This window comes from Canariomyces notabilis, assembly GCF_033297395.1.
Source record: "Canariomyces notabilis strain CBS 508.74 unplaced genomic scaffold N656scaffold_20, whole genome shotgun sequence".
Lineage (NCBI taxonomy): Eukaryota > Fungi > Ascomycota > Sordariomycetes > Sordariales > Chaetomiaceae > Canariomyces > Canariomyces notabilis.
Window position 1 is genome coordinate 172,365 of NW_027041842.1, and position 13,588 is coordinate 185,952.

Sequence of the window (13,588 nt, forward strand, 5' to 3'; positions counted from 1 at the left end):
TTTTCAGGGGCGCCAGACTCACAACCGAGCTACGGGAAAGGCTAAACGTATTAACGCGTAACCTCAACGAAAGGATGGCAGGAGCCGCCGAAATTGCCAACCTTGGGAGGGAGCCAGGCCAGGGCCGGGTCCAGCATGTACCTATTAATGAAAGATTCCAGGGTCACCGGTTCTGCGAGGAGGGCGTCACGGAACCCAATTACAACAACCCCCAAAGCTGGTTTCTTCTCCATGCCAGCACCGACCACGTTCCCCCCGGAGCCCTGCTACCCGATCCCGATCCCATGCCGTCGCCATTTGAGGGACCGAGGGAGATAACCGAGGCTTTGTGCGCCGATATTTTGAGCAGAGACAATGTGACTGCGGGCATTGAGTTTGGCCAGTACATGGCATGCACCGTGGCCGCGACGCTTGCAAACGGAGAACGGCTGGCCGACCACCTCAACACTACGGTGCCGCCGGGGGAGGAAGACCCAAACCTGTATGTATTACACCAACTGTGCAGCTGCCCTTTGACGCTTTTTTTTTTGTCTTCTTATTTCCTTCCTTTTTTTTTCTTTTTCTTTTTCTTTCTTTCTTCTTTCTTTTACCCCCTTAAGCTGACAAGTTGATGTAAAACCTGAACCTGGTACTAACAAGGGCCGTCACACTACCTTAGGATTCCCGAACGCTGGGCAAAGGCTTTTCATCCAAAGTCGATTGGGCAGCACGCGATGGCCTTGGCAATTCGTGATGCTACGAGGCCGGGGAGGGGCAACCATTTGGCCCGTATCCTGCTCATCTTCAGGGGGAACGACGAGCAGTGGGCCGCGTTGAGACGTGAGGTGTCAAGTCTGGGCGGGCACGAGCCCGTCATCATGGAAAGCACGACAGGCCTAGACATCAAAGGCCTCGTTACGTACATGGCTCTCACAAGGGCGAGGGAGCTCACCACGAGCCCTTTGCGGGAAGCACTGGGTCTAAGGGGCTTCTCCATTGACCCCAGTGTGCACACAACGGCGTCCAACGACACGGCCTGGCTGGACGAAGTGTCAGACGATGACGATGAGTTCGACGACGACGGCGGCCAAGTTACCGATCCTGATCCCCCTGATGGAGATCGCGGCGGACAGGGCAACAAGGCACGACTCAGACGGCGGCGCATCACCAGTACTAGTAGTACTAGCACCATTCTAGGCCCAGGGCGCATTTCTGTTTCTGAGGCCCAGCGACGACCGCGGCAAGTGATCGAGTCGGATTTGGAGCTCCAGTTTGGCGTTTATGGGGAAGGCGAGTATCCGCGCTGGCTCGCCCAACTGTCCAACCCGCCCCGATTCCAAAACACCCTTTACTCCATGTATAGGGGTTACTTGCAAGACGCTCGGGCTGGATCCGATGTCCACATCTACATTCTTGACGGACCGGTTCATCGAGATCACCCGGTGAGCCATTACTTATCTCTTCTCTTACCCAAGGTTAGGCGAGGACAGTTAGTACTGATACCATGAGTGCCCCTACCTTAGGAGTTTAGAGGAAGACTCCAACCTGGCTACACGGCCCGTTTCTCCGTCCCGCCGGACGACTATGCTTTTTTCCACGGCACCTGCGTGGCGAGCCTTGCAGGAAGCGAAGCGTTTGGAGCGACGAAGAGCGGGGAGAATATCATTCCTGTTATAAGGGGGTACGGAAGCCTAGATGCCTCCACCCTCTTTGACGCGCGCTTTGGATTGTGGACCATGTTCGCCAGCATGAGAAGATGGGCAAGGCCGTCATCAACTACTCGGCGGGTAAAGAGCCCCTGATCCAATTCCCTACCTTGGCTACCTGTGAGTTGGCTTTACTGACCTGACAATCTGCCTACCTCAACCAGTCACCTACCGAGCTTATTGGGCTGATACGGAAATGCTGGAGGAAAGAAACAGGAGGCGGTCCTATTTTTACAGGTTTGACAGCTTCGATCCCTGGTTCCACTTTCTGCCCATCCTGAGAGAGAACGGAATCGTGGTGTCCACGGCCGTGGGAAACGACGGACGCAGAAATCGGTCGCCAGTTTGGATCGATATAGATTCGCCGCAGCGCTACGCAGCGCGCGGAATTCCCGGGCGCGGCCCGGGAGACGGGGATGCGAGCGACACCATGATTGTGGTCGGCGCCGTGGACAGGTTCGCCAGGGGGGTTGCGGATTGGCAAAATCATTACACCGAAATCATCACAGTGTCTTTCTTTCTTTTCTTCTTTCCTCCAACAAGCCCCCCGCCCCCCCCCCCCCCCCGACTCCCCCAGCAACTTCTCAGAACTAATTGCAATGCTTTTAGACCTGCGGTCCCCGTCAAGCATGCTCCATCAATGGCTGCAACGGCCAGTTTGAAGGCCTCAGCTCGATTGCCCGCTGTACCGGCAACTTTGCAGGGTGCCGATGCAATCCCACCGACGTGACATGCGGTCCTCCCCAGCCATGCGACCGTAACGGCTACGCCGGCAACTTCGAGATAGCCATGGTGGAGCCCGTATGCACAGGCAACTTCCGTGGGTGCAGGTGCAGCCCGGTGGCAGGCACCTGTGGCCAGCCGCAGTCATGCGACCTCAACGGCTGCCATGGGACCTACGACGCCAACTCCAACACGGCGCGTTGCCGCGGCAATTTCAGGGGGTGTGTTTGCAACCCCGGCCCCAACGCTTGCGGTCCGCCCCAACCGTGCGATTTGAACGGCTGCGCGGGCACCTACGACGCCTTCTCCAACACGGCCCGATGTCGTGGGAATTTCCGCGGTTGCGTCTGCACGCCCGTGCCGTCGAGCTGCGGCCCACGCCAAAACTGCGACCTGAACGGGTGCGAGGGCCGCTACGACGGCCTTTCCAACACGGCGCGGTGCACAAACTTTTACCGCGGCTGCGAATGCAATCCAGGCCCGGCGACCTGTGGCCCGCCTCAGTCGTGCGATCTCAACGGATGCGACGGCTCCTACGATGCCAACTCCAACGTCCGCGCTGCCGTGGTAACTTTAGGGGCTGCCAGTGCAATCCCACCCCGCGGACGTGCGGTGCGCCCCAGAGTTGCAGCGCCGGCGGGTGCGCGGGTACATTCGACCCCAACTCCAACGTAGCGCGGTGTCGAAACAACTATGCGGGCTGCGTGTGCGTGCCGTCGACGGGGTCTTGCGGGACGCCGCTGAGCTGCGATCTCAACGGTTGCGCGGGCACCTACGACTTCAACTCCAACGTGGCGCGCTGCCGTGGGAACTTTGCCGGGTGCATCTGTCTGCCGACCCAGAACACGTGCAGGCCGCCGCAGACTTGCGCGGCCGGCGGGTGCGAGGGCACCTACGACAACCGCGAGCTGGGCGTGGCGACATGCAAGGCCGCCTACCGCGGGTGCCGTGTGCAATCCGGTGCCGGGCTCGCTGGGTGGGTGCGGCACCCTCAAGCGCTGCGACTTTGGCGATTGCAACGCGGCGGCGCCCGTGTCCGGCGGCGGCCTCGGCACCTGCCGCTCCGGCCGCTACGCGGACTGCGCCTGTGTCCCGACCCCGGCGCCGCCGGACGGCACGTGCCCCACGGCGGGATGCATCGACCCGGTCGGTCCGACGGTTCCGGCCATCGACTACACGGATTGCCGCATGGGGTATTGCTCCCGGCTGCGGGTGCCGGGCGCCGCCTGGGAGTGCCTCTGTATTTGCCCGGATGGTCGGGCATACGGGGGGATGATGCCCGGCAACCCCGGTCGCCGCTGCAACGCCGCGCGCGAAGGTGCGCCGCGCGGTGGCTACGTTCCGTCCAATGGCGATGCGTTTTGGGAGTCGTTTTGCGAGTTTTTCTTCTGGAATCCTCTCTGCTGGTAGTTTGGCTGCCTGTCCTGGTGGCTAAGACAGGCAGTGGGGTGGGAAGGGGGGGTTTATTTTGCTATTTTGTTACCCCTGATCAGTGATGTTGCAACGTTTGCAAACACTTCTTTCGGCATTTGCAATCCTCCACTTCGCTCCACTATACTACATACCAGTTAGAGCCTAATAAGCATCCCTTGAGTCTGCTTACCACTCATTAGCTTAAGTAAACCTAACATCTAGCCGTTGCCACCTCCAGACCCGTTTTCGTGAAGCGCCAAGAGCCGACCAACACCCAAACTGATACTAGTAGGACTTGTAACTCGGAGCTATGGTTTATAACCGGTCCCCGTGCTGTAAAGCGCGCCGGCAAACAAGGTGCAGGAGACCGGGGATGTCCCGCGCCGACGGATTCGGGAGCATTGCTTCCTTGGTAAGCAGGGTCTCCGGCTCACGATGTCATGCATGTAAACCTCGACGTTGGAATTTGGGCAACTCTGACATAATCCTGGGCTATCGACCAGGCTATCCGAGCCGCAAATCGAACTGCCAAACCGCCTAAGCTGGGCGCTGTGGATGGAGTCAGCTGACGGATATGGTTACAAATGGAAGGAGAGGCCTCGTCAATTGGGTAGCTCGCATTTCAGCGGAAGTTGCGACATGGAACACAGCCTGTATATAACCCCAGAAGTGGTCCTCCTCAACCGCCAGGCCCATCATCATCAGTTCAACACTTCAGCAGAAGCGGCAAACAGCAACAAACAGCAACAAACAGCAACAAACAGCAACAAACAGCAACAAACAGCAACAAACAGCAACAAAACAGCAACAAAACAGCAACAAAACAGCAACAAAACAGCAATTCTTGACACAAAATGCCTTCATACGTCATCACCGGCGTTTCCAGGGGTCTCGGGGTAGGTACCATCACCGTGCTCTTTCGTGGATAGGTACTGAGTCTGGTTTTCCAGTACGAGTTTCTCCGCCAGTACTCGAGCGAACCCGAGAGCCTTGTCATTGGACTGGTCCGCAACAAAGCCGAGACGGATAAAAAGGTGTCGGAGGACCCTGACCTAAAGACGCGGTCCAACATCCACATCTTGCAAGCCGACATCACCGACTACAACGCTTTGAAGGTGAGTGACCTCGACGTCGCCATTGGGAAGAGATGCTGATGTATGTACAATACGACCCCAACAGCAAGCCGCTGCCGACACGGCCAAGTTCACCGGGGGCAGTGTCGACTGCCTCATTGCCAACGCGGGATACGTGCCAAAGTTTGATGCTGTCGACGGAATTGGCGATTTGTATGCTCCCCCGGAAGTCGGTTCGTGCAACAATCAGACTGACATGGACAACAATATAGGGGCGACAGTCCGGAGGAGTTGACCAAGACAATGAGGGACCTCTTTGAGATCAACGTCCTTGGCAATATCCACTTTTTCAACCTGTTCATGCCGCTTATCCTCAAGGGCGAGGTCAAGAAGGTCATTACCATTACCAGCGGGTATGGCGACATTGAGATAACCAAAAACTTCGACCTCGAGGCGTCGCCCCTGTATTCAGTCAGCAAGGCGGCCGCCAATATGGTTATTGCCAAGTTCAGCGCCCAGTACAAGAAGGACGGGATTCTTTTCCTTTCCGTTTGCCCTGGCGTCGCGGAAGTCGGGCACTTCAGTGGCCGTACGTTACACCACCCGAACTGCTTTTGTTTCCCCTTTCGCTTTTCCATCAGCATTGGCTTTGCAGCCTCTCTGACAAAACTTTGGCAGTGACGGAGCGGCAGCAGCAGCGCGTGGGGGCCGTAGCCGCCAAGTTCATGGAGTATGCACCGCACTGGAAGGGCCCGCAGACGCCGGAGCAGTCGGTGGCGGCGGTGCGGTCGGTCATTGCGAACGCGAGCATCGAGAAGGGCAATGGTGGTGATTACGTTTCGCACTTTGGCAACAAGCAGTGGCTTTGAGTGAGGGGCGTGAGGAGGCCAAGCGATGATCTCTTTCCAAAATCGCTTAGCTCCACTTCTCCACTCCGCCTGCAGTGTAACCTGAGATTTGGGAAGAGGGCAAGTGGGCCCCGGCGCCCGTAGTCAAGTGGGTCACATGAGGCAATCAGCACCGATGGGAGCAACAACAACAGCGGGTAGCGGGTATCTTAGAGAGAGTGATAAGCGGTTGATATCAATCGAATAGGAAACTGGGTGCAAATGTGTAGTCGTCACATCGAATCGTGAAGACGGTTCCTGTGTCGCTCGCCCAACAGAACAAACATGAAGACAGCAGCGTACCCGAGCCCGGAGAGGACCGACAGTGACAACGAGGAGCAGCATCAGAAGTCAAAGTCAAGCGCAAGACCAGCGTTTCGAGTTTCATGGCCTCTTGCTGGGGACGGACGACGCGCCGTCGTGGGCGAATCGCCTCCTTCCTCCACGTACGGGGGAGTTAAAATCAGCCATCCCATTCCCGCGTCGCGTATCATCCACGTCCTGCAAGGGGACATGGAGGTGCACTACCAATCTGCTCACCGGGTCGCAAAGGGCAAGTACGCCCCGCCGACTCTGGACCTGCCGCTTCACTGGAACTCGGCGAAAATCAATCTCGAAGACCATGAACTGCTCGAGCACTTCCAGCACGCCGCCTCGAGATCCCTTACCATCATTGGGCACGACCCTGTGGAGCTGGGCAATGCCTTGATCAGGATCGCCCTATCCGGTACTACAGCGTCTGCAAAAGCCGTGCTGCAGTCCTTACTCGCCTTTTCCTGGATCCATCGCCACGATGTGCATCCTGGAGCGTGCGAGCACAAGATTGCGGCCATCAGGTCCTTGAGGGTTGCGTCGACCAGCAGCAATGTTGGAGCTATTGAGGCTATACAGCACGTTGCAGCGGGGATGCTGCTGTGTTCTTTTGAGGCATGTGAAACCTACCTATCTACGGATGTCAGGGGGGGCGATACCTACTACCGTGCTAGACTCGAATACTGATCAACAAATTCAGATACACCAATCTTCCTGTACCTCTGGCGAATGGATCACGTACCTCTGTGGTGTCCTGAACATCATCCAAGCCGCAGGTCTCAATAAGGGCCCCCAAGATAGCGATCTAGTCATCCTCCTAGATTGGGTGTATTACAACGATGTCCTCGCCCGGTTCAGCCTCCAACACTGGAAGCGAGACACCACCGTCGTTGACCTGGAGATTTGGAACCATCCATGCTTTCCATCGAGCTCGTCTACTAGCCCACCATCGATTCTAGGAGATCTCCCTGCCGAGGTACGTTGTTTCAAAATGATCGGGTCTGCTTGTTTAAACGACGGGGCGTCTCACAGCAATCATAGACCTCCCAAGCCCCCCCAGCGGCATTCACCCTTATCCGGTTATTATCCGCAGTGTGCGAGGCAGTTCACTTATCTACTGACATGTCCCCTGAACATGCCAATGACCACAAAGATTACTTGAGGGTTCTCGACTGGCGAATCCGAAGTCTAGACCTGGCTGCCATGGCCGGCGGCAACGCCGATGCCCGAATGGCGATGGAACTATACCAGCTTGCAGTGCTCGTGTACCTCAACCGCATGTCTGAGTTTCAACCCGCCAACCAGCGAGTTAGAACGCAGCAGCATACCGACAGGGCTTTTACTCTCCTTGGGCTGCTTGGTTCATGCGAGAGGCAGTTTCCGGTTTTCATCTTCGGTTGTGAGGCTCGATGTGACGAGCAGCGGGCCGTTGTGCTCGATCTTATCGCCCGGACCGAGAAGAGCGTGGCTTCACGGTCGTTTGAGCATGTCCGGCTGTTGCTGCAAGCGATTTGGGCGCAGGATGATCTTGCGGAGAGGGGGTTTGATTATGAATATGCGGACCGGCTGAGCAGGGTCATCAGCCGGGCGAGGATCATGCCCATGTTTGTGTGAGACGGTCAGAATTGGTAATGCATACCTTACATACCTAGAGGAGGTTCTGGCAACAGCATATGATATGCAATTGGGTTTCTCTTGAATCTCAGCTCAATAACTATCCAAGACCGTGCCTAAACCCGCCCAAATCCCGCCCCTCAGCAGCGCAGCCAACCCCTTTCACCCCGTGCCTCTCACCCTCACACGCACAGGCATCCCATCCTTCGGATGTCCAGTCATATGCCCAACCTGGTAAACAGTATGCCCCAAAATCTCCCTCGCCCCCGGCTCCCCAGGCCGCGGGAAGCAGCTCTCAATCTCAAACTCGCGCACCGTCATGGCCAGAATCATCTTGATTTCCATCACGGCCAGCTCCTGGCCGATGCACGCTCGAGGGCCCAGCTCGAAGGGACGGAACGCGTTTTTCCTCACGTACAGCGGCTCGCCCTCGCTCGCTAGAAACCGCTCGGGCACAAACTCGAACGGGCGAGGGAAGAGTGACTCCAAGTGGTGTGTTGCGTACGAGTTTTGGTGCACTAACAGACCAGCGGTCGGGTACCGCTTCCCCGTGCGCGGGTCGCGCAAAAAGAAATCCGGCTGGCCTTCACGAACCGTTGCAGCCGGGGGGAAGAGGCGGAGGGTTTCTTTCACTACCGCGGTGGTGTAGGGTAGGGAGTTGAGGAGGTTTGGGTTGGCGCATAGCGAGGATTCGACTGCTGCTGACGGGGACGGGTCACGGTCCTGGCTGCCAAAGACGGCATCGTGCTCGGCGCGCAGTTTGGCCAAGCAAGAGGGGTTTTGGGAGAGCAAGTGGTAGGCGAAGCAGAGCGTGACGGCCGTGGTGTCGTGGCCCGCGAAGATGAAAATTACGAACTGCGCGATGGCCATGTCGATGAATTCCCGGTCCAGCTGCACGTCGTCTCGGTCTCGGCCGGATGATGGTACGGTAACGGAAGAAGGCGGCTGGTCGCCCTCGCCCTTCTTCTCGGCGAGATAGGCTCTGGCGGCGAGGGAGACGACCGTCTTGGTTTTGAAGTCGCCCGGGCCCGGGCCCGGGCCGGCTGGGTTCATCATGTCAGCGCCGCCGTCGCCGGCCTGGTGGGAGACGACGGTTTGTTTGAGGATGGGCAGCAGATAGTTGCGCATGATGCGGTTGTAGTTCCACATCAGCGGCAGCCGAGCCGGGTTGATGAGCTTGAGTAGGGAAGGCGGCGTGTATTCGGGGCAGACCCATGAGATTTGTTTTGCGAGAGCCTTTTGAAAGGGGTTGTGGCGCGTCTGGCAGTGCATACGCGTCCCTCTTTTGGGGGAGAGTCAGCAGCTCGCTCCGTCACGCATGACTGCCTAGGTGCCCCCATTGATCAAGACAGCCTGGATATAATGAATGGAGGAGAGGAAGAACGGGAGCAATTGTAAGACATACAAGACGGCACGCCCGATAACATCCGTCGCCAAGTTGGTGATGGGCTCCTCGATGCGCAGGACCTCGCCCGATTTGGCCGCCGCCCTGAGTCGATCAATGAAGACGCGTATCTCCTCAAGAAAAACAGGCGCCATGGACATGAGGTTCTTGGCCGAAAACCCCGGGTTGTAGATGCTTCGCAGCCGCTTCCACTCGGGGCCGTCGAGCGTTACGAGGTCCTTGTTCTGGGTCAGCGGCCGGAATTCCGACTTGACCATGTGAGCCTTGGGCAGCGAGTATGCCTGGGTGAATTGGGCCGACATTTCGGGATCAAAGACGTAGATCATGGGCTCGACGAACGGCCACGAATCCATGACGAAGAAGCCATTCTTTTCCAGATGCGGGTAATGCTGCAGCACGAGCGTGGCCACGCTCAACGGGTAAATGTCCCTGGGATACTTGGCCATGATCTTGGCTGTGACCAGTATGTGGCCCAGGAGATATGAATGCGGTAACATTTCCTGCAATTTCTTCGTGAGCCATTGATCATAGCAGTGTGTTTCAATCTCGGCAATGATCGTACCAAGTCATTTTCCTTGTGATACCTCCTGACCAGCGTACGGACTTGGTGCATGCGGTGAAAGAATCGCGCGAGGACAAGCAGGATGAGGAAGCCGACCGCCCTCAATACGAGCGCCGAGCTTGATTGCGAGCTAGAGGCGTCCATCGTGTTATTAGTCGAGGGCGTCTAACCTGACAGAGCTTTGAATCCCTAGCTAATGTGTATGGATTAACGACGCGGGGGAACAGAGCTTTATGTTGGCCATCCATGATCCGCGGCAGCGCAGGGACCTCTGTTCGAAGGATCACGCTCATAAACTTCACAGACGAATCATTTGGCCTGGAACCTGGGTACGATTGAAGCTAGCCCTAGCCGGAACCTGAACAATGGGGGCCACAGTTGGGAACTTGGGAGTCGCAACACCGAGTCTCGTGCAACACGCAGTCGGCGAATTGCCGCGGGTTATAGGGAATAAACTCCGGGGTCCGGGCCACGTTTTCGGGCTTTAGCTTCGTCAGCTTGAAAAGCGTTAGGAGAAGGTGTGGTTTTTGTTGTGGTTGGAGAGGCTTAAAGTTGAAGTTGGAGATGCCCAGCCCGAACCACAAGAAATACAAGGAATTGATGCCATTGCTCCTGCCACTTTCAACAGGCTACAGAGTTGTTGCAAATTGCTGAACAACAATTGATCAATCAGACCGCAATGCAACCTGCAAGAAGTCAATCACCACTGAGAAATTGCCCTGGATTTGTGCCTCACTGTGTATTTCCAACAGGAGTACAGCTTTTATAGCTACGGGATGCTGCGCATACATGAGCGATGTGTTACGATTCACAGCACAGCGGATTCGCCGGAACACGACAGCCGTTCCATGAGCATGGTTCTGGGAATTGAATTGCCGTCACAGGGAAATGACCGAGTCAACAGATATAACGATATAACAAGTTGCACCTGTGCGGATGATTGCAGGCAGGACACATAAACCATATAAAACCACACCAACAATCTCCGGATAACAAGACGCTCGATTGCCGTGAGGCGCAAGGCGCGACAGCGAGCAATCCATGTACCTATAATTATCCGTACTATCTATCTACAAGAATCTTGTCTTGGTCCAGCGGCATCTGGCATGCATCATCATAGTGTCCGGTCATGATACATATCCACAGGTCATGAGATACCCGTCCAGCATTAAATTAAAAAACATCTTCATCAAAATTCTAACCCCCTTTGGCGGCCCGCCGACCCCGGTTCAAGTTCCCAATACACCGGGGCGGCGAACACCAAAACAACAACAACGAAACGAATCCGTATCAACTCCAACCCCACCCCCTTCATTGATAGTTACCTAGTTTAGATAAGCGCAGCAACCAAGCCAGCAAACGCCGCAATGCCCTCCACACCCTGGACCATGCGCGGCGCACCAGCAGTCACAGGCACGGAGGTGGTAGGGCGGGGCTTGGTAGTCGTGGGCACAGTAACAGTACCGAACGCCGTCGAGGTGGTCGACCGAGTAACAGTGCCAATAGGGTTGCTGGCGCTGTAGGTCAGGGTCTTGGTGATGGAGCTGATGGGGTTGCTGGCGCTGTAGGTCGTCTCGGTGACGGGGCAGACAGTGGTTGTGATGATGGTCTCGGTCGTGACCGTCTTGGTGCCTGACGGGCAGGCGGTGACGGTGTCCGGGCACTTGGTGATGGTCCGGGTTGTGGTGGTGGTCAGCGTGCTGGTGGTCCACTTGGTTGACGAGGAGGTGGTGGAGGTTGAGGTTTCGGGGCACTCCTCGTCCTCGTCCGTCGTCGTGCTGGTGGTGGTAGTAGCCTTGCTGGTGGTGATCGTGGACGAGGTGGTGTCAGGCTTGGTCGAGGACGTGGGCGGGGCCGTCGTGGTGGTCTTGGTCGTGGTCGTCTCGGGCTTGGTGCTCGTGCTGGTGCTGGTGGTGGTCGTCGTCGTCTCGGGCACCTTGGTCGTCGTCGTGCTAGACGCTGTCGACGTCGACGAGGCCGAGTAGGTGATGCACGAGCAGGCAGAGCTGACAGCCTTGACGTTGCCGTCGCAGTTGTTGAACTCTGTGGGGATGGCCGACGGCGCGGTGGTAGTGCCTGAGAGGAACTCGGGGCACCACGCCTTGGCCTTCCCAATGAAGCGCTGGTCGATCAGGTTGCGGTAGCAGTTGTCTGACTCCTGGATCTGTTGTTAGCGACTGGCTAAGTGACAAGGTGACGGTGACAGTGGGCTGCTTACGCAGTTGGGGTACGTGTGGGCAGATGCCAGCAGGGCAAAGGCACCCAACGACAGAACAGTGGCGCGCATTTTGACGGTGGTTGATTAGTTAAGCGAGTGTAAAGCGAGCGTAAGGGTGATGAGCAAGATGCAGGCTAAACGAGCGACTGCGAGACCCGAAGGCGTATTACTACTATTGTTGCTTGGAGTTGATAGGTGAAGAGGAATGGAACTGAGCGAGCAACAGCGGGCGCGAGGTCTTTATTTCCCATTTCCCCCTCGATTGCGCCGCTTCGGCTCACCTCACCAGTCACACGACGACGGCGAGCCAACCCGAACAGAGCCAGGTCATAGTCACCACACCTTTCCCGATGCAGCGGCACATGGGAATACGAGGTCGAGTGCGCTGTGGTAACGTTCACTCGGAGCTGCCTGCCCTGGCAAGTTGGCAACGCGAGCCGGCTCTCGGGCCCACACACACGGCAAGTGGCAAGAGAGTCAAAAAAAAGCCAAAGGAGCCACGGTTCGGTGACAAATGGCGTCAAAGGAATCTTCTCGCGGCCAAGCACTGCGAATGTGGAGCGAACTCTGGGTAGCATCGCGCCTTCCTAGCGCTTGAGCCCTAATACGACGTAGCCAAGCCCATATTGCGGGCATCTGTGGCGCTTCAACTCCAGAAGGGCAAAAGTTCCCCTTGCAGTGTGGCTTTGCCCATTGTTCCTTGGAACACCGAGGTGACGTCGGGAGCAAGACTCGCCCTGCCCCGCCACCATGTAAGTGAAGTTCTACGCTATACTCGGCACTTCGTACCCTCCAGGATATCGGGCAGATACATAGATACGTATCTGCAGGTGCGATTGACACTTGGAACTCTCTTTTCTGGGGCACAACTCGATGAAAGTCCCTGCAGCCGAATTGGCCCAGTGAGGTGAGACCACATGCATCGAGCACATGCATCCAACCACGCGATGGTGTGCCTGGGCATTGCTTGATTGGCTGCCACGGTATCGCGCAGCCACTAGTCCAGTGAACTTGGGCTTGCGCTGTCCCTGGAAACCGAAAAACCGTTTGTCCTAAATGCTGGGGCTGGGGCAGCAAACACGAGAGCGATTGCCATTCGAGTCATCCCGTAATCTCGAATTACAATCACTGTTTCTTATGGCATATTCCGTACTCGAGCGCAAGAAATAATCAGGAGAACAATGCGAATGCGATGTTGGAGATTGCCCTGCTTCCGATCCCCAGCGGCGCCATGATTTGTGTGAAACGGGGAGTTGCTGACTGAACGCCACAAAGGAGATTGAAGGGAAGGCGCAGCATCAGGTAACACACAGCACGGCACAGTTAATTAACTTTTTCAGATCGCTGAGATCAGCAGAGCCACACCGCAGCGTTGGGTCGAGTACAAACAATGCCGGTATGTAGGTGTTTTACTCGTGACTTTGGACCTGACCAACATCGACATCAGACATCTGCTACACCATAAAGCTGTATGCCCATTGACCTGCAGTCCACCAACAAACATATCAAAGAATGCGCTTTGCTATCACCCTTTCCATAGATCCTCTGACGCCGCCAAGAGCCTGCACGTGTGAGGCGTGGGCAAACTGGTTGATTGCTGCCAAGTTCACCCCTGACTGTCATCCGGCAGTCGGCACTGCATTCCGACCCTCATGATGACGGCAACTTGCCTTTCCCCGCAAAGCTTTGTTTTCTC

General features: G+C 56.6%; 7 protein-coding genes across 7 annotated transcripts; 4 read left to right on the forward strand and 3 right to left on the reverse strand.

The window, feature by feature from the left end:
* The first annotated feature begins 112 nt into the window (after positions 1-112).
* Positions 113-2,239, forward strand: N656DRAFT_781889 (uncharacterized protein). Its single transcript, XM_064815663.1, has 4 exons — positions 113-481; positions 659-1,421; positions 1,503-1,766; positions 1,850-2,239. Exons 1-4 carry the CDS (start codon positions 387-389, stop codon positions 1,964-1,966), a joined length of 1,239 nt encoding a protein of 412 aa, XP_064667825.1. The 5' UTR covers positions 113-386; the 3' UTR covers positions 1,967-2,239.
* On the forward strand, positions 2,160-4,140 carry N656DRAFT_286029 (uncharacterized protein). Its single transcript, XM_064809128.1, has 2 exons — positions 2,160-2,195; positions 2,295-4,140. Exon 2 carries the CDS (start codon positions 2,489-2,491, stop codon positions 3,902-3,904), a length of 1,416 nt encoding a protein of 471 aa, XP_064667826.1. The 5' UTR covers positions 2,160-2,195; positions 2,295-2,488; the 3' UTR covers positions 3,905-4,140.
* A 535-nt stretch (positions 4,141-4,675) lies between these two features.
* On the forward strand, positions 4,676-5,763 carry N656DRAFT_800157 (NAD(P)-binding protein; the record flags this gene model as incomplete). Its single annotated transcript, XM_064817974.1, has 5 exons — positions 4,676-4,717; positions 4,772-4,936; positions 5,001-5,107; positions 5,167-5,483; positions 5,573-5,763. 5 exons carry the CDS (start codon positions 4,676-4,678, stop codon positions 5,761-5,763), a joined length of 822 nt encoding a protein of 273 aa, XP_064667827.1.
* Positions 5,764-6,066: 303 nt separating this feature from the next.
* Positions 6,067-7,707, forward strand: N656DRAFT_714134 (uncharacterized protein; the record flags this gene model as incomplete). Its single annotated transcript, XM_064811944.1, has 3 exons — positions 6,067-6,712; positions 6,768-6,979; positions 7,135-7,707. The coding sequence occupies 3 exons, from the start codon at positions 6,067-6,069 to the stop codon at positions 7,705-7,707; spliced, it is 1,431 nt and encodes a 476-aa protein (XP_064667828.1).
* A 171-nt stretch (positions 7,708-7,878) lies between these two features.
* Positions 7,879-10,293, reverse strand: N656DRAFT_736110 (cytochrome P450; the record flags this gene model as incomplete). Its single annotated transcript, XM_064812720.1, has 3 exons — positions 9,675-10,293; positions 9,113-9,612; positions 7,879-8,989 (listed from the first exon to the last, which is right to left on the reverse strand). Coding segments are annotated over exons 1-3 (1,755 nt in total), but the record flags the coding sequence as incomplete, so codon positions are not given.
* Positions 10,294-11,682: 1,389 nt separating this feature from the next.
* Positions 11,683-11,961, reverse strand: N656DRAFT_674818 (uncharacterized protein; the record flags this gene model as incomplete). The annotated part of the gene is made up of 2 exons (XM_064810473.1): positions 11,683-11,832; positions 11,893-11,961. Coding segments are annotated over 2 exons (219 nt in total), but the record flags the coding sequence as incomplete, so codon positions are not given.
* Positions 11,882-12,628, reverse strand: N656DRAFT_285795 (uncharacterized protein). Its single transcript, XM_064809127.1, has one exon. It carries the CDS (start codon positions 12,468-12,470, stop codon positions 12,027-12,029), a length of 444 nt encoding a protein of 147 aa, XP_064667831.1. The 5' UTR covers positions 12,471-12,628; the 3' UTR covers positions 11,882-12,026.
* Between the last annotated feature and the right edge of the window lie 960 nt (positions 12,629-13,588).

Bases quoted from the DNA above. Each gene is read 5' to 3' on its own strand.
- N656DRAFT_286029 (XM_064809128.1), top strand. From the start codon at position 2,489: ATGCACAGGCAACTTCCGTGGGTGCAGGTGCAGCCCGGTGGCAGGCAC.
- N656DRAFT_781889 (XM_064815663.1), top strand. From the start codon at position 387: ATGGCATGCACCGTGGCCGCGACGCTTGCAAACGGAGAACGGCTGGCC. The intron at 482-658 runs GTATGTATTACA...ACACTACCTTAG, and splicing joins GGGGAGGAAGACCCAAACCT to GATTCCCGAACGCTGGGCAA. The intron at 1,422-1,502 runs GTGAGCCATTAC...CCCCTACCTTAG, and splicing joins CGGTTCATCGAGATCACCCG to GAGTTTAGAGGAAGACTCCA.
- N656DRAFT_285795 (XM_064809127.1), bottom strand. From the start codon at position 12,470: ATGCTACCCAGAGTTCGCTCCACATTCGCAGTGCTTGGCCGCGAGAAG.